We start from the raw sequence: 27,813 nt of genomic DNA, 5'->3' as shown, positions 1-27,813 counted from the left end.
CAGAACTAAAAGCTTTAGGCCAATGCTCCGAAAGAACGTCTGCGTTGAAGGCCCTACTCGCGCTAGTAAGGTTCTTGCGGTCTACGAGGCTTCACGACAGACTCTAAGAATGCCGCCCCCTACCGCTCTGTAGTATACGCGCTTTGTTCGTGCTTGTCTCCCTTTCTTTCTATGTCCCCCTTCCACTCTGTTTCTCTTTTTAGCCCTCTTAACCCTTCCCCCTGTGCAGGGTAGCCAACCGGAACTACCTCTGGTTAACCTCCGTGCCTTTCTCTGCATTATTTTCTCTCTCTCTCTCTCTCTCTCTCTCTCTCTTAAGATTCTAAACTAATGAAATAATATAAATTGAAAAACAAAGAAAGGGAACCCACAAAGGACAACAAAGGGAAATAACACATTAAGCCTACAAAGAAATCTAAAAGGAGCTCGATATGAAAATATAAGGCGAACCTACACTCGTTTTCCAAATCTATTCACAAAAATGAGGCTACCTTGAAGGACACAAGCACTGAACTATGACAAATCTGTTCGAGACAAACCCAGAGTCCCACCTAACTGCAATGTTCGTCAGTAGACCATGCTCCTAGCCCCAAAAACCATACCCCGCGAGGAAAAACTCTTACGTGCGTCGAAGCAGCTCTTCAGAGCAGCATCCTTCGATGCCTTTTACGCGCTTTGTCTTTTATAACCCCTTCATAAGCGTCCAAAACGACGGCCAAGTCGACTACAAGAACCTCACCATCAGTTTCAATGTCGAGATGAGGCTTCAACCTAGTTCCTTCGCGAGTCGTCAGACGATTCACTTCATGAACCACGACTCTCGGATTCTTTTCCCTGAATAGGCGGGCCATCTGCATAAAAGACATGTTTTTGCCGCAATTTAACACACACAAAATGAAGGCACATAAAGACAACATGGGCGACACTTTATGTGTCTTCCTTTTGTGGGTGTTAAATTGCGGCAAAATACATGTCTTTTAGCAACCACCAGCTAGACCAACAAGCAGTTCTATCCATCTGCATAGCGACGAAGTTGTGACGCTCGGTTCATGCAGGGTGAACGGACTCGCATTCTTACAGGACGTGAAAAGTGATTTCAGGTTTTTCATGGCATCTATGGCAAAGCCATGATGTCGGAAAGCTATATTGTTTGTTAGTCAGAGGCCTGGTGATAAAGATTCGTCCTGGGGCGTAATGCCTTAATACAATCACCCTCCTTATAACTTGGAGTCATGATAAAGCCAAGTGTTTTTAACGACGTGGCCATATTGTGCCAGAAAATCCTTATTGGTTTAATTAGATATAAGGTCGGACAACCGCTTGTGTGATCCTCTCTTTAATGCCACTTCAACTGCTTTCGGTGAAGTGATCCCAGAAGGGACATCGATAAGTTCAGAAATTCTTAGGAAGTTCTTATTTATTATATTGTCGAAAAAATAGTCAATGAATGTGCCTCTTAGTCTAAGAAGACGCGCAAGGCTTGTAAATTGAACAATTTCTGGCATTCTTTGCAACTGGATAACCTCCGAATCCCTGCTTTCTGGAGGTAACCAAATCTGAATATTAGGGAAGTCCGGAAGAAGGTGAAGAACTTTCCTGATTCGTCTGCGGATAAGCCCGTCTAACCTCCATATTTCTGAAGAAACATCTACAGTATTGGAAGCACTGTACAAGAACATTGGAATAACCAGCTGTCTCGGGCAATTAACCTTCTGGAATGATTTTAGCGAGGCTCTAGCAATAAGATCAAAGCTTTGGCTTAATTAACAATTGGATTTTTGTTAATGAAGGTGTCTAAACCGAGATATCGGATCGGCTCATTTCTGCACTTTGGTAGGATATCCTGACCTAATATAGATAACGGACAAATATTATAATCAATACCTTTACTGGAATGGTTAGGACGCCATATAGAATACTGAAACTTTAGAGGCCTCCTCACGACTTTGAAAGTATTGGATCTAGGGAAAAGCTATCGTCTATTATGTAAATTACTTGCCTTAAATTCTATGGCCATCCACCTAACTGAATACGTCATAAGAGCTGCACTTAAGATTCCAAAGTAATGCTATCATATAAATTGAAAAACAAAACCGAATCGGCTCATTTTTGCGCTTTAGTGGGATATCCTGACCTAACATAGATAAGTGGCGAATACTGTAAACAAAACCTTTATTATAATAGTTAAGACGCCATCTAGAATACTGAGACTTAAGAGGATTAATCATAAAAGCAACATTCTTGAGAAAGGAAACAGTTTCATCCACCAATAGCTGAAGCCCTTCAGGGGTATCTGACATTAAATGAAGCAAGTCGTCGACATATGTCAGTGCTGACATGGAAGTATCCAGTAGAATGAATGAATGTTTGATGTTTAAAGGCGCAAGAGCCAAGTATGGTCAAAGAGCGCCATGCCCGTGGTAATGAGTTCGCAGTGTAGTTATGAGTTCTATGAAATTGGTGTGACGTGGCTGTAAAGGGGCCTTAAAAATAGTTGCTCTAAAGTCCGTAAAATCTGTATAATAAGATTATGGCGATGACATATGACGTGTACTATGAACTTTAAGATGCATTTCAAAAGAATGATACGGTGTATAAAATATATCAGATTCTAAAATTGGCTAGAACACTATTGCCTCCTTAGAGCCCTTGAAACACAAGGGCCTGGAGGCATGTGCTATGCAAAACAATTATCGCAGTGGCATCCTCTGCAACAAGGATGCTCTACGAATTTAATGGACTTATAACATGTAAGATAATATCATTTAGGGAACCGAGGACTACTTTGGTGTTAGATAGTGGTTCTTGGCCAAGAAACATTGCCGGGTGAAGAGGGGTGTAATAACGTTATGCCAGAGGAAAATATTTCTTTCTCTCAGCTTCGGCCCCCAGACACTCCACGAGGACGTGAAGGACTGTCAGCCTCTCACCACATCTACCACAGGTTGGAGGTTGATTTCCAGTAAATAAAAAATTGAGTGCCAAATGTGTGTCCTATTGTGAGACGACAGGATAGGACATCTACGCGCCGTGATTTTGTTGTGGAAGGCCAATAACCGAACTGTGGCTTTATACAGTGCAGTTTATTATTTATTTCTGCGTCCCACATGCGTTGCCAGTAGTTTTGCAGTTTCTTACGTAAGAAAGGCTTTCGATCTGTGACAGGGATAGTAGCTGTAGGAGTAATAACTAGTGATGTGAGTGTTGTGGCCATTTTGTCAGCTAGTACATTACCATCGATGCCTCTATGGCCAGGTACCTAGCATATTACTACATGTCTATGTAATAAATAAATTCTGCATAAGAGTGAGTTAAGTTCAATTGGAACAGGATTTGTAAACCATTGTAAAGAAATCAGCGCTTTTACAAGACTTAACGAGTATGCGAAGATTATTGTTCTGTCAAGTTTTAATTTCTTTATGTGCTTTACTGCAGACAGTACAACATAGGCTTCTGCAGTGAATATACTTGTTAAGGGCTTCAATACGTCAGATTTAGAAAAAGAGGGACTAGCAGCAGCATAAATTACGCCAGCATGTGATTTTGACGCGTCTGTGTAGAATTCGGAGCAGCTGTACTACGATTGAAGTTCACGGAAATTCATAGCGATTTCGAGGTCAGGAGCGTGCTTTGTGACCTATACAAAGGATACATCACAGTCTATTCACCTGCCACTCCCAGGGCGGTAGTAGCTTAGCTGGAGGCATTAGGCGATGTTCGAGTAATGGGACATCCATTTCTTCACTAAGCTCTCTTACGCGCAATGACAAAGATACCTTCAAGTGGGTCTATTACGAAAAAGTGTTTCACATGTCAAGTCGTTAGCGGCTGTGAAACACGGATGTTCCTTATTAGAGCGAACTTTGAGAAAATAGGTGAAGCTGATGTATGTTCTCTGAAATTGGAGTGACCACTCATCTGACTCTACGTATATACTTTCAACAGGGCTTGTTATAAATGCACCAGTGGCCAGGCGGATACCCAGATGGTGAACGGGGTCTAAGTTCTTTAGCGCGCTCGGGGCGGTAGAGGGATATACTACGGCACCATAGTCTATTCTGATCGAACAAGGTTCCTGTAAAGGTTCAACAGGCACTTCATGTCGTTACCCCAAGTTGTATGGGATTGGATTTTAAGTAAGTTCATTGTTTTTAGACATTTGCTTTACGACATTTTATGTGTGAAATGAAAGTAAGCCTGGAGTCAAGTATAGTACCTCGAAATTTGTGCTCTTTGTTAAGAGGAATTTGTTGTCCGCCCAGTTCTACAAAAACATCTGGGACCAGGCATCTCTTTCTTGTGAAGAGAACACAAGGGCTTTTCTTCGGGTTGATTTTAAATCCATTTTGGTCTGCCCACTTGGACACCTTGTTTAGGCCCTGCTGTACCTGTCTCTCACACACTGTGAAGTCTCAGGATTTGAAACCTATTTGTATATCGTCTACGTAGACAGAATAAGAAATAGCTGGTGGTAATGATGCACGAATCGTGCTCATCTTTACTACAAAGAGCGTGCAGCTGAGCACGCCACCCTGGGGTACCCCAGTTTCCTGTTTGAACGTACGCGACAGTGCATGACCTATTTTCACCCGAAATGTACGGTTCTCTAGGTAGCTCTCTATAATGTCTAACATATTGCCGCGGATTCCCAGCGCCGAAAGGTCGCGCAGAATTCCGTGCCGCCAAGTTGTGTCGTACGCTTTTTTCACATCAAGAAATACGGAAAAGAAGGATTGTTTGCGCACGATGGCATTGCGAATGCTTGCTTCGACGCGCACGAGATGGTCGGTTGTAGATCGCCCTTCCCTAAAGTCCCATTGAAATGGGTCAAGTATTTTGCTGGACTCTAGGAAATGTACGAGACGGTGATTGATCCTTTCTTCAAAAAGCTTACAAAGGCAGCTCGTAAGCGCTATCATGCTTCAAAACCGGGATCACAATGGCTTCTTTCCACTTAGGTGGGAGATGACCAGCAGCCCAGATAGTATTGAAAAGTGTGAGTAGCGTGATTAGTGTGTCGGAGTGCAGGTGCTTAAGCATAGCGTACATGATTCTATCGGGGAACGGTGCAAAGATATGACAAGCTGATAAGGAAGCTTTAAGTTCGGCAATGGTAAAAGGATGGTTATAAGGATCGTTTGGGATACATTTCCGATTCAGTGGCTTAAGTTGTTCTATTGTTTTATGTTTCAAAAAGTTCCCCGAATAGTGAATGGAGCTAGACACGCGCTCGAAGTGTTCACCAAGAGCGCCGGCCTAGTCTTCCAACTTGTATCCCTCTATATCAACGAGGGGCAACGGATGAATTAGTTGTCCCTTAAGTCTCCTTAGCCCATTCCATACTTTCGCCTCCTGTGTGTTCCAGTTAATGTCGCACAAGAACCTCTCCCAGTTTGTCTTCTTAGCTTGCCATCGCGTTCATCTTCCCTGCGATTTAATGTTTTTAAATGCTATCAAATTTCCTTGAGTTGGGGATCGGCGCAGTATGGCCCACGCTTAGCTCTGTTTTTTCCGCGCCTCCTTGCACTCGGCATTCCACCACGGAACTCGTCTTTTGGATGCGCTACCGCTTGATTGTGGAATGAAGCTATTCGCTGCTTCGATGGTGAAAGCCGTAAAATACGCTACCGCTTCGTCAATACTAAAATCGGTGATAAAAAATCTCGTGATAGGTAGGTCGATTCCATAAAATGGTCCCAGTCAGCAGAAGCTAGCTTCCACTGAGGCGCGTGCGGGGGGCATTCATGTGGTACGGTTAAAATTAAAAGCACAGGAAAATGGTCACTTCCATAAGGATTTTTAATGACGCTAAATTCTACGTGATAAGAGCTGCCGAGCCAATAGATAGGTCTATAGAAGATTGTGAATTGTGATACATATTATAATAGGTCGGTTCGTTTTTATTGAACAGACATGCACCCGTGTTTACTTAAAAGTTGTTTACCAATCCTCTCGCGTCGCATCGTGAGTCTTCCCACATCGTGTGGTGAGCACTAATATCTCCCACGGGCATGTAAGGCTCGGGAAGCTGGATAATAAGGAAGTAAAAGTCTGATTTTTCGAGATAAAACATACATACAGATAAATAGAACATAGAGTGATTATACTATTGAAAAGAATGACCCGAGCTGACAGTGCCTCAAGGGGCGTCTCAAGGGCGACGGGTCAGCAAGCTACAGATTTATCCGCTATTATTGTTGCTCCACCAGAGGTGTTACCTCGTCGCGGTCCTTTCGGAAGATTAGGTAATTGCGAAGAAAGTTTGTGTTTGTAGGTTCCAGATGTGTCTCTTGAACACACAGCAACTTGGGATTGTGTTTGTGTAGTAGCCCTTTAATGTCGTGGAGGTTATGTAGAAGTCCGACATATGCAAACCTTGATCACCAGTCTCCCACGCGAAGTGCTTTTATAAGCTACAATATAATTAGGGCGGAATATATGTATCCGTATCGCTTGCTCCGCTCCTTTTACTTTTCCACTGTAGCTTCCAAAGATTTTCTAATGAATCTAGCATCGCTAAGAAAAAGACATATTACACTATCCACACGTAATGATGACGTTTGGTTTCGACCGAAATTTCGAAATAATTGTAAAGTTCAGTCATTACAGCATAATCTTCCATTTATTCTAAATAAGCATAAATGTGTGATCAGTTACGGCGTAAAAGGACTGATAATGTATTTTGTATCTAAAGAATGAATGGCTATGTATGTTTGCCTTTTGTTTTGCATGTACTGTTTCACATGAACATGTATGTATTCTATTTTCTTTATACTCTGGTGTTTTAAACTTCTTTTTGTTTGTATTGTCATATGTTCACAACTATAAAGTTATTACACACATTTTGAAATCATACGCTGTAGATTTGTTAATTAATTATCCTTATGCCACTGTATAATACATTGTTCTTCGTATTTCTTGATGTCATGGACACTACCTGTTGCTGTACATCAATACTGCCTTGTAGAGGGGGTCATGGGCCTAGTCAAGCTGTCGAGACAGCTTTTAGCTCTTGACCCTTTCCAGGACCTATTATTTCTGGAAAAATAAAAAATAAATTGAATTGTCCTCATATATTCCACTGTAGTATTTGTGTTTCCATTATGATACATGTGTTTGGTGCTGTGTGTTTAAGAGGGTGATATTAGTTCACGGGCCCTTTGGAGGCGCCGTGACGCGAGTTTTGTGTTTTTTGGAATGGTCGAGAGAGGCTCGCCGCTCTCTGGTGGCTGGTGGCGCCGTCTGGCTCGTCTGGTATCCATCTGGTTCATCTGGTGTCTTGTGGCATGACTGGTGGCGCCGTCTGGCTCGTCGTTGTGCCCATCGCCTCTTGCGAGGCGCTGGACACGCGCTCTCCCGAGCGCTTTGTTTGACGTGAAGGCCTCGCCACGTTGGACGAGGCCTTTGAGGCCACCTGCCCGGAGGTAAATGGCCCCTTCTGCCGGAATGGCGGAACAGCGCTAGCTGCAACTGCCGCGGGGGCAGGTCGCGTAACTGCCGACTCACTGCTTGTGGGTGGGACAGCCGCCTGAAGCCGTTGTGTCGCTGCCCCCTGACGCGTCACATCAGCAAAGGTGTTCTTTGGCAGGCTGCGTGCCTCCTTGAAACTTATGTTTTCTTTTACTTTAATTGTAACAATTTCTTTTTCTTTCTTCCAAGATGGGCACAACCGCGAGTATGCAGCGTGCTCCCCATCACAGTTTACACAGTGGAGAGAGTTTTCACAGAATTCAGAGGTGTGCTCATGAGTGCATTTCGCGCAGGTTTGGCGACCTCGGAAGCTCTGTGAACTGTGACCGAAACGCTGGTATTTGAAGCATCGCAGGGGATTATGAACGTATCGCCGAACACGAAGCTTGATATACCCGCCCTCGACGGACTCGGGCAGAACACTTGTGGCAAAAGTAAGTATAAGGTGTTTGGTCTGTATTTCTTTATTCTCACGCCTCATCTTAATTCGTCTGACGTTGATGACGTTCTGCTCACTGAAGCCCTCCAGGAGTTCAGCTTCAGTCAGCTGCAAGAGATCATAATCGGAGACTACGCCACGGGTGATATTCATAGTACGATGAGGAGTTACTGTTACTTGGGCGTTCCCAAATGATACTAGATTGGGTAGCTTTTCATACTGTTTCTGGTTGCGGAGCTCCAAGAGGAGATCACCGCTTGCCATCCTTGATTCTTTATAACCTGTACCAAAAACTTGGGTGAGAGACTTAGACACGAGGAATGGTGAAATTGTTTCGCACGGGTTTGTCTGGCTATTCAGAGTGGACTACATGGAAACGAGGGAATGTTTCTTTTTGGTGGGCTTTTGGTGCGCCCCCTTTTCACGGAGCGATCAGGTAATAGGGGGAAGGAAGTAGCCATAAAAGAGTAATTTTGGCAGTAACGCCAGCCAGCCACCCACCGTGGAGTCCGACAAGGGGACGCTGCAGGACCTGTGAAACACGGCCTGCAAACGCCAGCTGTACATTACCACTACAAACAAATATGAAATAACCTAGGTTGGCTAATCACACAAGGTTAAACCTTGCTCCCTGGAAAAATTGGAAGTAAAGGGAAGCCAGGAGCAGACAGGAAAGGTGGAAAGTGAGAGAAAGACGAAGGTTGGAGGGAGAGAGAGACAGGAAAAGGTAACTACCGATTTCCCCCAGGTGGGTCAGTCTAGGGTGCCATTTACGGCGGCGAGCCAAGCGCAATACCAATTTTTCCGGGCATTTACGTGCCAGACCCACGACAGGAACATGAGGCACGCCGCAGTGGCGCACTCCGGAACAATTTTGACCACCAAGGTTTCCTTAAAGTTCACCCAAGGCACGGTACGTGGGCATACTTGCATTTCGCTCCCACAGAATTGTGGGCACCGCTGCCGGGATTTGATCGCGCGCCCTCGGGATTAGTAGAAAAACGCCAATATCCACTACGCCACCAGGGCGGCTGATGGTCCATAACCAGTGACCAAAGTTGGTGCAAAACAGGTTCACTAATGAGTAGAACATAAACACTGACCGATAATGGCGCAAAAGAAGTTAATTGAGGAGCGGCACATACCAACGCATAACCAGTTACCCAAGTTGGCCTGACGGATGGTTTCGAACCCCCTTCCCACAGTACAGGAGCCCGATCTCCTACCCATTAGACCACAGACTACACTGTCAGCCAAGTTGGCGTGAAATAGGCTAGAATCGGTAAAACAAACAAACCAGTATCCAGGCAGACATATCGCAAACCGAGTGAAGTTCAGTAGGAACAGCAACTTCAATAATTCGAAGCTACACAGTGAACGTCCGTGGCCATTAAAACGGATGCCTTCGTGTTTGCCTGCGCGCGCATGATAACGTGCTTGTTAATTCAGGTAGTAAGCGAATGTTCACAGTTTATGCGACCATTAAAACGACTAATCTTCGTATAGTTTAGTGTGTTCGAAATCGTTTTATAGGGAATTGGCAGAGCGAAAGGCAATGGAAAGATTACGACGCAACACGTCACGTCTTCGATGCGCTCACCTTGCTGGCTTGACTCGTACAGTCGGCCACCGTGCTGGCTCCCACACTTGACCCGGTGATGACGCACGAAAGGCCAGCATCACCTTTTCCCGACAGATGCGTGCACGACACGAACATGCCGATCTCGTTCCGTTCGTTCTCGGCACCAATGAAAAGAGCAAATACATCGCGCGCGTATGTGAGATCCACGGTGAAAGGTTATGACGATACGAAACCTTAAACTATTCTGTACACCACCAGACAGCAATCACAGCACGAGGCGAGAAACGTTTTCCACCATATACCCGGTATAGTGTCACAGACCCAGCGGGATCACCTGCGAAAGTCGTCGCCCTAGGTGCTAGTCCCGAACCACTGACCGTGCGCGCGTCAATGATAGTTTTTCTTTATTATTCCCGTAACCTAAACTTGCTTCTACAGACATTATATAGGGGGTTGAAAAAAAGTAAGGAATTAATTGTATGCGTAGCACAGCAAGTAATATAAAATACTAGACCGAAATGCAAAACTACAGTTCGTCAAGCCCCTATTACGTATCAGTATGCGCCCAGCACTCCAATTTATTAACAAAGGCAACGTAATTGTTCTTTGCCATGCTGATAAGACCGTTCTTCAAAGGTACTCACGCACATAAGCACGTAGCAGGAACAGCGAAGAGCACGAGTAGGTCCACCGTTGGAGTGCAGAAGCGAGCGCTTGACTCATGCTCAACGCAGCATCAGGTACAGGAAGCGGCGAAAACCCAGCGCATGCGTAAAACCTCACATGCCAGACGTCGTCTGCTTCCGCACCACACCTTTGCTTCGCCAGGTCGCGGCGTTCGCCCTCACCTCTCGAGCCGCGGTTGCGATGAACCCGATTTGAAGGATAAAAGTTGCGCTTGGCTTGCCAGCCATCTGGACGGTAAGGGCGTGAAAGTAATCGAGCTTTCAGAGCAATCTTGGCGACACGAAGCGCCGGTTTTCTGCAGGAAGCTTCGCGATCGGACGTTATCGCGCGACAGACGGAAACACGCGTTCGTTTCGTGGATGGAGCATGGCGTATGACTCAACGAAACCAGTCGCACTACAGTTTCTTTTCGGCACCGTTGTGCGTTGTGTACGGCATATTTCAGTGATGTCTGGCTACGTCGCGTTCAGTCTGTCGAGTTGGTCGAAGCTAGGAAATGCCGTGCACAGGTAACATTTTTTGAATCAGAAACGCGATACCTTCGAAGGCCTTAGAAGGCCTTGAAAGGTATCGCTCTACAGAAATGCAAGTGAGGTGTTTTGGGTCAGACACTAACGCATACAAGCAAACCGAGAATTCGCGGTAGCAGACGCTGTTGTGAACGTTTCTTTCTACGAAATGCTCGCTCGAGACGCAGTATAGCGACGCAATCTGGCTTCTCCGAAAATACCGTATTAAACATTGCTCTGCTGCTGCTTGTCCGCATTCTCCCCCGCTGCAGTAGAAGTGAGTATTGTGCTTCCTATGTTTCACGCGCCGCAGTACACGCGATGTTTATCCGTTAAGCGTTGGGCTGGGTGGGCTCTTGACGTGATTGCAGTGCAGGGTTACTGCGTGCTAGGAAAGTGAGGGGGTGGTTCGGTAGCAGACGACGCGCGGCATTCACTCCTACTGCCTTGTTTCGTGCATGGTTTTCGCTGCTTCCTGTACAGGGCGTTGCGCGGAACTTGAGCCAAGCGCTCGCGTTTCCCTCCGACAGTAGAGCCACCTGTACAGTCGTGATCTTTTTGAACGTGAACACGGGAGCAAGTGGCTTTCTGCACTACGAACGCAGCTATCCAGTGTATCGCACTATCCGTGCCTTTGCCTGGCACCTTGCCTTCAAGCACATGAAGTCATCGGAGCACTTGTTTGTCGTCTGCTAGCAGCTTTTTTTTTTCTTCTCGGCGGTGACCGTGCTATGACTGAAGAAAATTGGGATGCTTCCAGTTAATACTGTATTCCTACTCGTTAGCGTTACCCTAATTACTAGGCTCCCGGTATTTCGATCTATTCCTGCTTCCTCCTTAATTACCAGGAAATAGTTACCTAATTATTTTTTTCTGCCATCCAGGGTTCTTTTAGTCACACAATTCAGAAAAGAAGCAAATAAACATAAACATCCAAACTTTTATTTTGCACACTTATGAAGAAATGTGGCAACAGTTACAGAAGCGAAAGATGTAAACTGCAAATACTCGCTGCTTGATTCTTTAATATTTTGTCATATCTCCTTTCTCAGCAACAACTGCGGCCATTCCAGACGGTATTGAAGAGTACAGGGCAGGCACAGGGCTACTTGCTGTAAGATGTTCCCCACTCTTGGCAAACAGCTACCCATATCTCGTCCACAGTCGCCGAATAAATCGTGTCGCACCATGGCTGCGCGCCCATACATTTTCGCAGATGTTCTTGTCAGCGCCCTTGGCCGGCCAGGAGAGCAGATGGACTCTACGGGTTTCTAAGTGCTCTTTCACAATCTTAGCAGTGTGCACCGGCGCATAGTCATGCTGGAACACAAAATCAGCATCGGGGAAAGCGGTGGGGGCCTAAGTGGGAAGACTGTCGTCCAAGATTTCGCTCCAGTAGCGCTGCGAAGTAAGAGCGCCCTCCATGTGGTGTGGAGGCCCGAGACCGTGTCTTGAACACCGCGCCCCACACGTCCACGCAGGTGCGTTGGCTCGCGGCGACTACCTGCACATTGGCTGGCTCGTAACTGCATGGAAATCATATCAAATTTAGTCCTTCGCACAAAGTAAAGACCGGTCGGAAAAAAGAATTCTTACCGTGTCCCTCTTGCTCGCCGCACTAGCACGCGTTGGTTTTGACGTGTTGAAAACGTGGACTCGTCCGGGAAGGTTACTCGAACCCAGTCATCGGAAGTCCACGAGGCGTTCACTTCGGCAAATTGCACTCACGAAGCCTTGTTCGAAGCATGCGAGGACGGGATTCGGCGCAGCCACAGACCTTTGAATTCCAACACTCTTGAGGCATCCCCGCGAGGTATCAACGGAAGCGTCCACATCCGGCAGCTCCCGAACTTCCCTCTCGCGCTGAATCGGGTTACATCCACGACTGCAGCTACCACAAGCGCGTCCTCTTCATCTGTCGTTGCACTTGGTTGACCGCCTATGTTGGGCATCAGAAATGCGGCCTTCGTTGCTGAATGCTTGGATAATCCTATTCACTATCTTTTGTGACCTCTGCACAAGGGCACCGAAGGAGGGCTGAGAATATCCCATGTGCAAAAGTCTATGTCCCGCCTCTCTTCTTAAGATACACGGGTCATGCTGAGGTTCAACAGCTGATCTAATCAACGTGGTAATGTGATGTGTATACATATACATCCTCGAAGACAGGAGGTTAATGTTACAATGCGCCCTCAAGTATAATACGCATGCGTGGCATCAACCGAGCTATGGTATCAGAAGTTTCCCGTGGTGTAAAAAATTAAAAATAAAGAACGGTATATAATGCAGGCTTTGTCTTGGGATCATGGCGTGGAAAACTGTGCAATGGCTCTCTGCCAAAAGCTTTGCAGTGGGTTTAAGTAACTCTGATGTGAGCTTCATATTGTGGAGGCATATTCAAGATTTTAAGTGTATGTAAATCTAGCTGGCTTGTTTTTAGCTAGGCAGACAGAACAACATAAGGGCATGGATGTAAAGGAAGATTTCGCCTCATCAATGTAGGTAATATATATTAGCTTCTCATTTCTCGTTGTTTTGAAGATAAATCAAGTTTACTTGTAGTAGCGAAACCCATGTCATGAAAAGGATCTACTACTGCTATTGTTTGGTTTGTTCAGGAAGTAGGGAAATATGAGAGTAACACTTGCGCATTACACGCATAAACGCGCGGTTGAAAGTTTTGTGTTTCGATAAGTGTAAGCGAAGCCGTTTCAAGACAATCTAAAGCATTTTTCTGGCTTTATCCGATCTTGTACGTAACTGAAATGGCCCAACCGTGAGAAAAACTGATCCCATTGTGAAGATTCGTAGTGAAAATTTTAGGAATTGAACAAGGAATGATCTTGGGAACGTCGACAAACGTTAACATAGTTTCAAGTTTACTCATACGTCGTGCGGAACGCATTTGCTAGTTCAACGGTGTTACCGCTCTTTAAGCGTACCTTATTTCGGTACGCTTGCAGTATAGATGACACGCACGGGCTTGCGTGACGCAATGACAAGCGGCGCATGCGCACAGATTCTCGGTGCTAAACTTTACTGACAATACGGAAATCCACGTGCTCTCAGGTTCACTCTCAAAAACATTGTAACTGCACATGGTCGTCTGTGACCATCTACGCGAAGCTGCTAGACCGCGCTTTCTTTCAAGATTATAACTGCCTCGAATACGTTCCGAATACGTGTGAATAAAAATGCCTCCTACTTCTCAATGCACACAACGGTGATCAGCACTCTTCTCCCGACGAACGCCACACATCACCGTCACACTCGTGGCGACGCTTTGCAGATGGGTCGCAGTGTGCATCTGGCCGATTTCGTGTTTGCATTTCGGAATAGTTTCTGAACGGCGTAGAGCACGAGTGTGAAAATTGCACGAAATGAAATTTGTGCATAAGCATTGCGTGAATTTACTCATTTCATAGGATGTCATTAAACTGCACGCGTCACCGTTAGTTGTTTAGGATTGTAATTTATCTTTCTGCACAATTTTTCGTTGTTGACGTATCCCTGGTTCGGCAAGGTTTCCACCGATGGTGCCACGACAGAAATCAGCAAAAACATAGCGAAACATAAAGATGCCGGCAATAAAGATGCCGGCAATTCACTTTAGCAAGTTTTGAATTGAGTTTCGGAATGTGTAACGAAGAGGTTATGTTCTCAGCGCACCGACAACAAATTCGACGACGTGCTGCACTGAGCTAGCAGCTGTAGTGCGTTTCTCTCACGGTTGATCCGCGTATACTTAGCAAGCAGGAAAAAGAACGCGTTCTACGTCAGAACGGTAGATATCGCATAGCTGCTACACAAAAAAGTTCAGCGTAATTACTTCAAATCAATTGAAAGAATTGCGCTCACCTTGTCTCTTTCGAACCGGAACTTGGCCCGGCTGTTCGTCCCCCTGTTGTTCGGACCATGAGCCACGGGGAAGTCCTACATGCACAAGCAGCCAACATTCTTTCAGTCAAACTGTGGCGCCTTCGAAAACGTTGAGGCCTCACAGCCCTACCTGAAGTTATTCACGAAAACGGGTCAATTCACTCGCGCTAAGTCACATGCACCAACTAATGGCAAAATGGCAGCCAACGCGAAAGCAAGCTGCGTTTTCAGTGCAGGCTACATCGTCTGCTAGTACAGCAAAGGGAAATGGCCGAAGTTGTACAACGTGGAAGGAACGAATTCATTTTTTTCCGACACGTCGACATCAAATTCACTGGCGTGTTGTACTAGACTGGCAACTGTAGCGCATTTGCATAACGGCTGACAAGCTTACATCGCGAGCGAGAAAAAAAAGCGTTTTACAGCAAAAAGCTGGTAGAGCTTTCTTGCTGTCATGTATAGCTGTTACAGCTCTTTATAGCTGGTACGCGAAATGTTGATTGTGCGGAATTATTTCAAAACAGCTGCAAGAATATGCCTCACCTCGCATGCTGTGAAACGTAGCTTGACCTGGCTGTCCGTCCCCCCGTTGTTCGAACAACGAATGTCAGCGGAATGCCCTAGAAAAACGAGCAGCCAGCATCCTTTCAGCATCTATGCTTTCAGTCACTCTGTGGTCCTTGCGAAAAACCGGCGTGAGTTGCAGCCTGACGCCAGAAGCCTATGCTATTCACGAAAGCAGGTGAGGTCTCTTGCAGGCAAGCACACGCACCGACATATTGCAAAATGGCAGCCAAAGTCAAAGCAAGCCGCGATATCCGTGCAGGCTACATCGCTTGCTATTGCCGCGAAGGCAACGTTCAAATGCCGAGAACCCGCCGAAATCAAACGGCGGGAAATAAACGATGGCAAAGACACTGATATAGATGACGTCAGCCTAGAAACTCGGCCAACTTGCCGTTTTGATGCAGAGATTTCGATCGGTAGAAAGCGAGAGAGAGGGAGGGAAGCAATCTTCTGCCACCTGCGATTCTTTAGCTTTTGCGTGACCCTGCGATCACGATCAGAACGAAAGACGTAGGTCTTATCTGTAGTTTGCAGAGCGTACAATCGTAACCTTTAGGAAAGGGAACATGCGAGCACGTGACAGGTAGTCTCGTGGGTCAAGTGTTGCGCGGTGCCACGGGCTGGCGCGAAACTAAAAAGCAGAGGAGGACGCCGTTCCGTATTTGGCTTGCACTCCCGTACATGTGTGGTAACTGATGGGTCATTGTGCTTTTATTTTTGCAGTTTCTGCATAATTCTGTTTGACCGTGCGTATACTCGTGTGTTATATTTTCCAATTCCACTATATCAGTCGGAGAGCCTCACCCCAAAATCTGTAATGCATGTCTTCTTTCTCTTTCTTATTTGATATTGATACTGTAAGACATGTTCTCTTATCTCCTCGGTTTTAACTGTCATTTTATGTATTCGCTGCAATTTGTACCGATAGTTTTCCTGATGTATATTGAAAATGGTTCCCGAACTAGCCTTAGGCTATGGATCCACACCGATTAATCCTACCCCGCCAAATTGAATGATGCGCAATAAAGAACTCAACTGCTTCGCCGTTTCTTGTACAGCTACTACAGTGAGGTGAAAGCTCATTCAGTCAAGTTCGCATAATCCCTACAACTTTCCCATACGCACAGTAGTTAGTCCAAAAAGTCGACTTTATTGCGCAGAATGTTTCTGAATGTGGACGCGTTCCAAACTACCATACTCGAAACTTCGAAAGCCAATTTGCAAATAGTTGTCTTTCGTAAAGAACGGTAAGACTCATTTCGTATGCGGGGATAGATACGTGCAGTCAATTGCCCATCGCGATTCCCCTTACGCAAAACGAGGGAAAAAAAGGAACGCCAAATGTGCTGTACACGTGACCGCGCACGCGTAATAGGCGTCACCACGACACCCAGGGTAGTGATGCTCAGCGGCGCCACCGGGCTGAGTCTACGTGAACTAACACTGCCGGTGTGCGGTGCTGGGTGACGAACTCTCTTGAGGAAGCCACTCCGCAGGGGAACTGAGGACAAACATTTACCTAGTGGCTCTGCGGCAAATATGTAAATAGTAGCTCTGCTGCAAATATGTAAATAGACTATTTCTCTTACTATACTATCCTACCCTCAGTGCCTGTCCTTTTACTCCCCTATTCCTATCAGTGTTCCAACTAGAAATAAAAAAACGTGCTAGTCGAGCCCCCCAAAAAAACTAACTCGCGATACGAGCACCCAATATCCGCTAAAACTCGGCTAAATGCGGACTACAATCAGAACCAGGTTCAAAACACGTTTTATTGCGTCTACGTAAAACAGCTGAAAAAAAATTACGCTGGACGTTACAGTTTTCGCTCATAACAGAATAAAAATATAAATTGCAGTATTACTAAGCGCTTTCTTTCTGCGTCTGTGAAGTAAAGAAAGAAAGAAATGTTTATTCCGGCATAGTGCAATACAGTATGACTGGCAGTATCACCTCAGCCAGTGTATCTAGTATTGGATTCATACCATAAAAGCCAGCATCAATTGCAATCCAAAGCAAAAAAGCAAAAGTATGCAATCCTATATATATGATTTAAAGCAATATTTTAATGATAAAACAGCATCTGAAAGTTTTGTAATGAAACTGGGTATCTTATTCCAGATTTTTGCACCGACAAATGATAACCAACGTTGACCGTACACATTACGAGTTTTCGGAAAGATGAATTTATTGTGCTCCGCTTGTCTAGCGTCCCTTGTAGGCGTGAGAAATATTTATGAGAGATCTGGCTTGTTCTTGGTTAGTATTCTGTGGACTAGTATACCTGCATTTAGCCCCGAGCGTGGATAAGTGGTGTTATATTTAACTGTGCAAAGAGCTGTGTACCGGACGCGTCCTTATCAGCCATGCCAGTATTCCCGTCGCACATTTCTGAATTTTGATTAAAATATCAATGTACGAGGCGTAGGCGAAACCCAAAGATTCTATGCAATATGTTCAACAACAACGAAAAATCCTGAAATAAATTAGACGTAGTCTTTCAGGATGGAATGTTTGCGCGCCTTTAATAAGGTATAGCAACCAAAACAATTTTTTTTTTGCTTGTTCAGTATGTGAAACGGAGTGCAGTGACAAGTGGAGACTTATTCCTAAATATTTATGACTACTAATTTGTCGGATTTATGTGTCTCTCGGGTACAAGTTGCACTTAGTAGGAGTAGCTTTTCGATTAGAAGTTAATACTACGTACTTGTTATTTTTGGTGTTTCAAAAGTTTGTTAGTTTAAAACCATGCTGAAGTATTCGGCAGCTCACCTTAATCTATTTCTTTCGCTTCCTGTAGTGACTGTCGGAGAATTATCACAGCTGTATTATCCACGTACAAGATAGAATGAGAAAATCTGAATGATCCAGGATAATCGTTATTGAATAGAGAGAAGAGAACTAGGGTAAGGTTGCTTGGGCTAGTTGGTAATTCATGATCAAAAATAACGTACAGCGCGACGGGCTAGGTCTGCGAGAGACGACATACACAGCGCTCACTTCCAACAATATTTTATTGCGTGCCACATCGCGTGTATATATACACATTTTTTATACACATATACACATACATTTTTTTTTTCAAGGGATCATGCTCTTAGTACAGCGACTTGCTGTTAGAACACCCCTTGTGACTGCCTTTCATTTTCTGCGCATGCCCTCTCTTGTATATATACGCACGATTTGGCAACGCAATAAAATATTGTTGGCAGTCGGCGTTATGTATGTCGTCTCTCGCAGTCCTTGTCCTTCGCGCTGTACGTTATTTTTTAGAGAGAAGAGTATTGGCTCGCGGAACGCCAGTTTTAACTGTTTTTCGTAAAGTTTCCATGGCTCTGACTACTACGTGTTGCGTATACGACTTGTTAAATAGCTGCGAAGAAAGCCTAGTGCTTATCCTCAAAAACCATATTGTTCTAATTTTCGTGATAGTATGCTGTGACATATACCGAGTAAAACGATTTCCTAATATCCAAGATGACGCCTAGTGCGAAGTAGTTATCGTTAATTGCTTGGTTTATAAATTCCGCTAGGGATCTTACGGCAGTTGTAACAGAGTAACCAGTTCGAAAACCATGTTCGTTTGAAATCATGTGGTATTCTTTAAGATAGCTTGTGATGCGCTTTGCAATCAGTTTTTCGAAAAGCGCATTAATACATGATAAAACAGTTATTGGATGATAGTTTGCCAATTCATTTGAGCTATCTGCTTCGTATATTGCTGGCACCCTTCCGATTTTGAGCTGGTCAGGATATGTACTCGAAAGAACGGATTAATTGAAGAAGTTTGCAAGCGCTGGGCCCAAGACGTCGATGTTGTTTTTGAATAAGCTCACAGGTAGACCATCGCGGCCCACGGCCTTATTTGATGGCACAAGCGTTACAGTATCTATGATTTCATCTGTTGTTATTTCCTAGAAAACAGATGTGTCTATTCGAGAAGGAAGTAAAAAATGAAACATACCATCATTGGAGCCCTGGTTGCATTGTGTAGTGATACCCACATGAACGAAGCAGAAATAAATGATTCAGCAAGATCTTCGACATTAACGTCTAATACGTCGCTGTCGGGAAGTATACTGCACTGTTGACTTTATGATAGAATTAACTATTCGCCAAATTTCCTCGGAATTTCCTTTCGTTTTCATTATTAATGTATTATAATATCCTTTCCTACGCTTACGCATTACTGAAAGAGAGTGTCGCGACGTACGTACTTGCCTCCGCTAAACCGATCTGCCAAAAAGAGTGATTGCGCTCTATGTTATATCGAGCACCATAATAACCACTGTCTCTGTTTTGTTTCAGTTTGTTCTGTCAATGTTATTTTTGTCCATTCGCTAAGAGTGTTGCTTACGTCATCCAGGTTCCTTGTTCCAATTACTTTTGTCCGCACCTGTACTCGCCATGGCCACAAATAAATCTAATCAACCGAAGGACGCAAAGAAACAAAGATGATCCAACAGTTGGAAGGCCAGTCAGGTGACGCGCATGGTTTTCATCATGGCTGAAATCTACTCAAATTGGCTTAATTGTTTTCGACGGTTAATTAGGCGACAAGACTTCCCTTGTATACAATATGTTTCTATACTGGAAGTCTGTCCAGGTGGAGGGAGGGATAAATACCCAAACTGCACTGTGTTTGTGTGCGAAATGCGCAATATTTATAACTGTTCCTGCTCGAGGGTTTAAATACATGTAAAACGTCTACAACGTTATAGTTACGCTATCCTCCACTTTGCTGTAGCCGCCTGTCTGTCTACGTATGTCGTGTATTAATTCTTGGCCGCATTACGAAATTATTCATCCTCCTCTTTGTAAAGGCGAACAATTGTGCGAGTGCGTGTGAGTTTGCGAAAGATGGAGAAAATGAGAATAGCAGTGGTACGACGACGAACACGCAACGTCGACCAAAACGGCGTTGAAGCACGAAAAACATGTTAAGGACGTCATAGTGATAGGCGATAGCACGAATACGACTGCGTCAACATTACGATACGGCCGCAAAGGCTGTGACGACTGCGATGACGCTTGACTATGACGCCGACATGACGGCGATTACATCATCACTACAGGAGTGTGATGACAGCACAATAACAAGGGCAATGAGATACGGAAACGACGATAGCGTAGTAACAATGACACGTAGACGATGACACGACACCAAGATGCTGAGCCCGACAACCGTGAGATTAAGAAATTACTGCGGTATGACGAATACATGATGGTGAATATGACGCCGGTGGCATAACTACTTATGTGATGTGGCAGGATGATATTGCCCAAAAAAACCATCGGCGATGACCGCCAGTGTAAGCGAATAGCCTGAGAACCAACAAACGAATGACTGGACGAGCGAACTAATGAACTGACCGAGCAAACTAACAGACTAATGGACAAACCAGCGAGCCTTTTTCTTCCGACTACAGACCACAGACCATCCACGAAAAACGGGCGAAAGATTTAAAAGAAAGAAGCTATTCGCTTAAATGTTGCAGTCGTAAATATCAGACACCCGATGCGAACTTATTTCGTGCCACAGCCGGTAAATAGCCGTGGAACACAGTCATCATCACCTCGTCATGTCAACGTTGTTGTCTCGTAACCTCGGCGTATCAGTGGTGAGAGACATGCCGACATATTAAGAGGTTCTTAAGAAAATGTAACAGGAATGCCGGGAATCCACAAATAACTCCTAAACAAGGATGCGAGAAGTGAAAACAGAGTTCCCAAAAACTACAAACAGAAAGCCCATGCTGCACACAAAGATAAGCTTCACGGATCATTCTCAAGGAAAACAGGCACAGGCATAAACAATGGGGTATAAATTACCCTGGATTCACCCTTAATGCAGCATGGGCAACGTAAACTCGATTGCTCCTTATTTTACCCTAGCGCATTCGCGAACACCGAAGAAACTCTTTCCAATAATGATAAGATCGCTCTTCAAAAATACTCAGGGACACAAGCACGTAGCGGCAACAGCATAGAGCAGATAGTCGTTTGTGACCGACCACGCAGAACTGCCGAACCATGTTTTCTTTCATGATTACAGCTGCTTCGAATACGCGTGACTGCAAATGTGTTCCAGTTCTCTGCCGGTACACCTGTAATCAGTATTCCTGGCTCATGGAATAATTGAAAAGAGACTTGAGCAAGAATTTTTATTCTTGCCTCGACAAGCAACGCACATCGCCTTCGTGACATCGCTACGCAGTAGTATCACACTATGTATTCGCGCGATTAGGTGTATTTCGGTATGACTTCTGAACTGTGTAATGCACAATTATAAAAATTGCCCGAGATGAAGGTTGTACGTAAACGCTGCATAAATTTACTCGGTGCATAGCATGAAATTAAATGGTTGTACGCATCACCGTTAGTCATATGGCATTTATACATAAAAGGCTTCGCTCCAAATAGATTCCAGCACGAGTCCCGGAGCTGCATAACATTTTTTTTTTATTTCGACGTAATTTTATCGTTCTTTGCATGCGCCTGGTTCGGCATGTTTTCCGACGCTGGTGCCACGGCAGAAACCAGCAATATCATCCCAAAACGTTGGCAAACGTAAAGCTGCCTGCAATGTGCCTTAAGCAATTTTTTAATTGCGTTTTGGAATATGGAACGAGCAGATTACGTTTTCAACTCGCCGACATCAAATCCGGCGACGTGCTGCACTGAACCGGCAGCTCTAGTGCACTTGTCTAACGGTTGATACGCGTATACTTCGCGAGCAGGAAAAATAACGCGTTTTACAGAAAAAGGTACATATAGCATAGCTGCTACACAAAAACTTTCAGCGTAATTACTTCACTTCAAATCAACAGAAAGGATTGCGCTCACCTTGTCACCTAGGAAGCGGAACTTGGCCCGGCTGTTCGTCAACCCCATTGTTCGCACCATGAGCCACGGGGAAGTCCTACATGCACGAGCAGCCAGCATTCTTTCTGTCAAATTGTGGCGCCTTCGAAAAGGTTGCGACCTGAAGGCACAAGCTAAAGTTGTTCACAAAAACAGATGAAACCTCTTGCGCTTAGTAACTTGCATCAACTAATGTCAAAATGGCAGCCAACGCTTAACCAAGCCGCATTATCAGTGCCGACTACCTCGCCCGCTACTGCGGCAAAGGCCACGTTTAAGTACGAGGAAGTGATACAGCGTGATAGGAACGATTTTTTTTTCCCCACACATCGACATCAAATTCATTAGCGCACTGCACTGGATTGGCAACTGCAATGCATTTGTCTAACGGTTGACACGCCTACTTCGAGAGCAGGCAAAAAAAAAAACGTTTTACAGCAAAAAAAGGGTGCAACGCACTTCGCATCGCTGTGACGTGAAATGTTGATTGTGTGGAATTATTTCAGAACCTTTGCGCAAATTGGTCTCACCTCGTCTGCTGGGAAACGTAGCTTGATCCGGCTGTCCGTGCCCGCGTTGTTCGAACCACGAGCCACTGGAATGTCTCGCGAAAATGAGCAGCCTGCATTCTTTCAGTCACTCTGTGGTGCCTTCGAAAAAGTGGCGTGAATTGTAGCTTGAAGCCACAAGCTGAAAGTATTCACGAGATCAGGTTAGCGCACTTGCACGCAACCACATGCACCGACATATGGTAAAACGGCAGCCAAGGTCGACGCAAGCCGCGATATCAGTGCGGGCAACGTCCCGTGCAAAGAAATTGCCTAAATCAAACAGCGCCAATGCAATGAAAAAAAAAAAGACGCTGATTTGGACGATGGTAGCCTACCAAGTCAGCAAACTTGCCGTTTTGAAAAAGAAATTGCGATAGAAAGCTAGAAAGCGGGGGAACAATCTTTTGCCACCTGTGATTCTTTAGCGTGCGCGTTACCTTCTGATTACTAGCAGAACTAAATACATAGGCCTTATTTGTATATTTCAGTAGGTACTTGCAGTATATTTAGTTCAATATATATCAATGACCTTATTTAACATAACTAAGCATGACGAATTCAAGAAACTGGTGCTTCCGCAAACTTTGCCCGCGTCTTGCCATTTTTAAGTCAGTATAGTTTACAGGCCGGGAAGTCTAGCGAAGACGTTTGAATTGCGTGAAGAAGACTTAAGGTCTGGTGTAAAAGCTCCTAATGGGGCACATATGACACCCTACTTTTGCCGCAAGAGTGAAATAAGTTATGTGCTATTGTTAACGCCTTTTAGGTGCCAATGAATGTTACTATACAAAGGAAAGTGCAATGCAGCTGGAAGCGAGACAAACGGACAGTACTGCCTGCTGTCTACGCTCTCTCTAATATACTGCACTCCGAATATATGGGACTGGCTAGCTTCTACAGCGACTGCTGGCATAATTACGTGAACGAACAATACATGCGCTCTAATATGCTAGCAAAATAAAGCTTTAAAAGTGCTTTCAATATTTTTTCATCTTGCTAGCGCCTGTGTTGCTGTGCGCCCAGGTTCAAGCTTGGCCATACAGGTTTGTAAGATAGCACGGGTTGCTCTTCCCGGGCGGAAATGCTTCAACAGAATGTTTGTTTTGCCCTATATAGAAAGCTACTCGCGCGCTCTACACATCAATGAAGGGGTCTGTATACATGTCTAGAACCACCCACCAATTACACCAACCTTACTAGACGTTAGATTCGTCGGGCAACTGCAGCGAAGTGCAGTCCCTATTCAAGCAGATTTCTCGAAGCGCCATATCTCTTCTACTTTTTAATAGGCACGCTCGAAGAATAAAAACGCATCACCTCCGAGGTACCCCTTTCACGACGTCTCCGTGGATGCCCTCGCTGACTGGTTGGTCTTAAGAGCATTCGCTCAAGCGTTTCTACAATGCCGTCTTTTACGGCCTATAGTCCACACTGGGACGTAAAGCGTCCGAAAGGAGCAAAATTTTCTGTCGCCACAATACCGAGTCGCTCACCATTTTCGCTTCCCCATCGCGCTTCGAGAGTGGCTACTGTATAGTTCTCGAACTTTCTCGAAGAAAACGAGGTTAAAGCTGGTCACGTGATTCTTTCCGTCAGCGTTATCTGAAGAGCGCACTCGAACTTACAGCGTTCCCGCGCTTCGAGTTGACAAAAGAATTAAACAGGAAGGCATGCTCGCGGCCCTCGCTTGCGTGTCAACCGCGGTCAAACTGATATATGTCTGACGCAATTCGCGCAGTCAACTCTTCTCATCGATCGGGCCAATGCGTGTCGTAGCTCATGAGGCTTCACTGCGCAATTATTATCTCGTAAAGATTAGCTTTAATTAGCCTCGTAACGCCCAACGTATCCTTTGTGTATTTCGCACTGAGTTTCGGAGTCCAAAAAATTAAATTCAAGCAAATGAACCTGACCTATCGCCTATACTAGCGTCTTTAATACGCTGGAGCAACGTTTCAGCTGTGGATAGAGTAAAACAATAATTACTAAATAAATCATTACTAAAATCTTTACTAAAACAATTTAATCAGTCTTCTTTTGTATTACTGTGCCCTCTATGGCCTGAAAGAACGACAAATTAAGTTGCTTTTATTTTCCGTGATAAGTGTTTCGGCACGATGGGGTTAATTAAACGGCAAGCCATTGCTTGTATAAAATACGTTTTTGGGGAGTAACAACTCACACAACTCATTTTCGAAATCTAATTTATTCAATATATAATTGCTGTTTAAGTGACTGTACGGGGAAGTTGTAATTTTACAATAAAGATATGCCAGTCCCTAAAGTGTAACAGTTTATCAGAAGCATTGTGTCTTGCTATGTCTCGCGAAACGCGGACTTTCACATACGCTACGACATGCACTGCTGCCCCAGCAACTTTTCCGCGGTGTGTATTTACGGTGGCCGCGGGAACGCATTCACTGCGACAGCAAAGCATTTCCCTGCACATTCGCATTCTCGAAGCTGGCGCGAGCCACATAATTTCTGGCAGAGGATAGCGCTTTCCACTCGTAGGTGACATCAACTCTGAAGTTACAACAGGCATTATAAAACAAATCCTTATTAGTTAAATTTAGTTTCTCTGGTTGTGTTCCTTGAGCTAAATGAACAAGTTATTCAACTCTCGGAATATGCTTCCATTGCTTTGAATTGCGGCGCAGTTTTGGTGTCCATAATAATTGCCTGAATTAGTATTTCCACCACTTCTGTGAAGCTTGGCCAGTAAGTGAAGTTTGGCCAGTTTGACCAGTTTGTCAGGAACCTCTGGTTTTTAATTTATTTTTATCATTATCACGAATCTGAGGCAGACGTAGCCGAAAACGGAAATAAGGCAGCCAGCAATTGTTTGTAGACTAATACACTACAAGCAGTTTCTTGCGTTTGTTTTTTCGGTAACATACTGTTACTTCTGCCTTTGCATTTCACTCCAAGATTGTTTGAGCAGTCCTCAAACTTTAACCAAGTAGACATACCCAGAACATTCAGTAAATTTACGGATGCTTGCAACCATAGGGCACCCCGAAACTGACAGGCGTAAGTTGCACCGGGCTCGTATTCTTGCGTGGAATGGATTAACAACTGGCAAATCTTAGCAACTGCATTATAAAAAGTGAAACACCACAAAAATAAATGGGAAAAAGTCGGAATGGTACTCGCCGTCGACATCTGGTTCCGCCCACGGCCGGTAGTGCTTAGGCCCTTAAACAAACGCCAGCTATAAAATCCGCAGCTTTTCCAAAGCTCGTCTCGTCTTACGCTGATGCTGCCAATTTGTCTTCTCGCAAAACACCGTTGAAACAAAGACGCAAAAGAAGTGCTTAGATCCCTGAAGGCCAGGTTGCGGACCAACGCCCTCCGCTGTTCGAGCGCCATATGCAAACTGAGTGGACGGAAGTTGTCAAGTGAACCCAACTTCCGGCAAGCTTACTCATAAAAAAAAACCCGAGGATTTTTTGCGCCAGAACACCACCTGGTTATGATGCACGCCGTAGCAGAGGTGACCACAATATTTTTTACCACCGTCGACGCGCATGCAATGCGTGGTTACACGGGCGTTACACGGGTTACACGAGCTGCATCGAAATGCAGCCTCTGCAGATGGAATCAAACCTGCGACCTTGTGCACAGAAGCGTAGCACCTTAACCGCTGCACTAACTACACTTTTCTGTTTGTTATTGCATGGGAGCAGAATCTTAACTAAAATAAGAAAAAAAACGAGAACTGCGCTAATGCCACTGTTGCGCCGCGTGTTTTATTTGCCGGGAATGAATGAATGAAAAACTTTATTGAAAGCATTCCTTAAGACTTTTCTGCTGGGGTGATTAAGTAAAGCGTATTAATTGCTTTCATTATGGCGTAGAAGATAACAAGGCGCAAACGTACGCTCGCAAACGTGCCCCGAGGCCGTATTGATGACACCATATCATGCGCAAACAATTTGTGCACTGTTAGTAAATTACCCTTCCGCAATAAAAAAGAAAGAAGAAAAGCTTGGTGCCCTTCCACTCTGTGAAGAAGGATGACCAGCGAAACTGTGTATGTACGCCCCTTAATGGTGAACTGCACCTCCGCCGCGGGCCGGCCCGGCATTGCATTATCTTCGGGATTGGCCCACGTGCGAGAAGTGATTAACGCCTGCTTCACTTCCGCCGCGGGTTGGCCCGGCATTGTACCATCTTTGGAATTTTTTTTTGTTCTACACACGAACACGACAGTGGCGAAACTCGCGCTGAACAGCCTCGCTGTAAAATTCATGAGCCATTCCGCTCTGTGAAGTTCGATGACCAGCGAAGCTCTTTAGCGCACGACACAGATAATGTTCAGCGAGGGTACGAACATATTTATTTGCCCAATCTGTGGTCGTCGTGGCGATATAGGTACGCATATACATTCGCCTATCACCTATGTTGTTAACTGTGTCCTTTACGTAAGTAGTGCAGTGGGGTCGTGCGGGGATCCCGGGACCTGCGCGCCCGAATCCCTAGGTCAAATAGAGTTGCCTCTCTCTCTCTCTCTCTCTCTCTGTTCCGTAAGACAACGAAATGCTTATACTTCCTTAAGCAATGGCTCATATCCACGTAAACGCTGACAGAAAAGTGAAATTCTACGCTGGAAGTTTTGAAGTACTTTTTGAAAAGGTTCTACAAAAGGCTTTTTTCGGAAACATCTGCTCTTACCCTTGTGCCTGGGACCTCTTTGGGTCCCACGTGTGACAAGGGCAGTTCAAGGGCGCGTTACAGGTACCCGAACCCACAGAGATATGTGCCATTGAGCTTGGGCCCTCTCCGCACTGTCACCAGGACCGGCCCACATGATTATTTGTTTTTGCCAACATCTCGGACGCATTCTTTTTTCACACCCCAGCCACAGACAGCTACGATGTAAGAAAGAAAGAAACACTATCTCTGTGAGAGGCAGCCTGCTAAGTCAGAAAAGACGCGAAGACGAAAGAGGAGTGTGATGCATGCGCCAAGAGGACTTTCCATCGGTAATTATGGTTATATCACATTCTAAAATAGCGAAAGAGTGAACTCAGCAAGCTTTAGCAACTTTTGGTGAGCCAAGACAGGGCAAAAAGCGAAACAATATTTTGACATCTGTGACGTCACACTTAAGGGTGGTCTGTGGTTTTAGTACAAAATATGAAAAAAAAAACTTCGAGCACCATTTTCTCTTCTGAAAATCAACCTATTAACGCAATTTTAAAGAAAATGTAGTTTTTAACCGATGGTGTATTCGTCTAAACTTATTTTGACGTTTGT

At 44.9% G+C, this 27,813-nt stretch overlaps 1 protein-coding gene across 15 annotated transcripts; it reads right to left on the bottom strand.

Moving 5' to 3' along the window:
- Positions 1 to 602: 602 nt before the first annotated feature.
- LOC135906499 (uncharacterized) lies at positions 603 to 26,127 on the bottom strand. Of its 15 annotated transcripts, none has more exons than XM_070524762.1 (7): positions 25,708 to 26,106; positions 22,531 to 22,690; positions 21,983 to 22,121; positions 15,110 to 15,186; positions 14,546 to 14,620; positions 9,510 to 9,592; positions 603 to 851 (listed from the first exon to the last, which is right to left on the bottom strand). In XM_070524762.1, exons 4-7 carry the CDS (start codon positions 15,114 to 15,116, stop codon positions 642 to 644), a joined length of 375 nt encoding a protein of 124 aa, XP_070380863.1. In that variant the 5' UTR covers positions 15,117 to 15,186; positions 21,983 to 22,121; positions 22,531 to 22,690; positions 25,708 to 26,106; the 3' UTR covers positions 603 to 641. The 15 variants fall into 15 exon arrangements, 13 of the variants coding, with proteins under 13 accessions (XP_070380863.1, XP_070380860.1, XP_065293990.2 ...); XM_065437913.2 differs by having other exon boundaries at positions 650 to 851; positions 9,510 to 9,647; positions 25,708 to 26,033; XR_010565753.2 differs by lacking the exons at positions 603 to 851; positions 9,510 to 9,592 and adding exons at positions 11,608 to 12,213; positions 12,284 to 12,626 and having other exon boundaries at positions 25,708 to 26,007.
- Between the last annotated feature and the right edge of the window lie 1,686 nt (positions 26,128 to 27,813).

The sequence above is a fragment of the Dermacentor albipictus genome, chromosome 9, assembly GCF_038994185.2.
Source record: "Dermacentor albipictus isolate Rhodes 1998 colony chromosome 9, USDA_Dalb.pri_finalv2, whole genome shotgun sequence".
Lineage (NCBI taxonomy): Eukaryota > Metazoa > Arthropoda > Arachnida > Ixodida > Ixodidae > Dermacentor > Dermacentor albipictus.
This window is presented reverse-complemented; position numbering and strand designations above follow the sequence as displayed.

Bases quoted from the DNA above. Each gene is read 5' to 3' on its own strand.
- LOC135906499 (XM_065437918.2), bottom strand. From the start codon at position 22,628: ATGCAGGCTGCTCATTTTCGCGAGACATTCCAGTGGCTCGTGGTTCGA. The intron at 22,122-22,530 runs GTGAGACCAATT...TTGTGCCTTCAG, and splicing joins TACGTTTCCCAGCAGACGAG to GTCGCAACCTTTTCGAAGGC. The intron at 14,621-21,982 runs GTGAGCGCAATC...TTGTGCATGTAG, and splicing joins TCCGCTTCCTAGGTGACAAG to GACTTCCCCGTGGCTCATGG.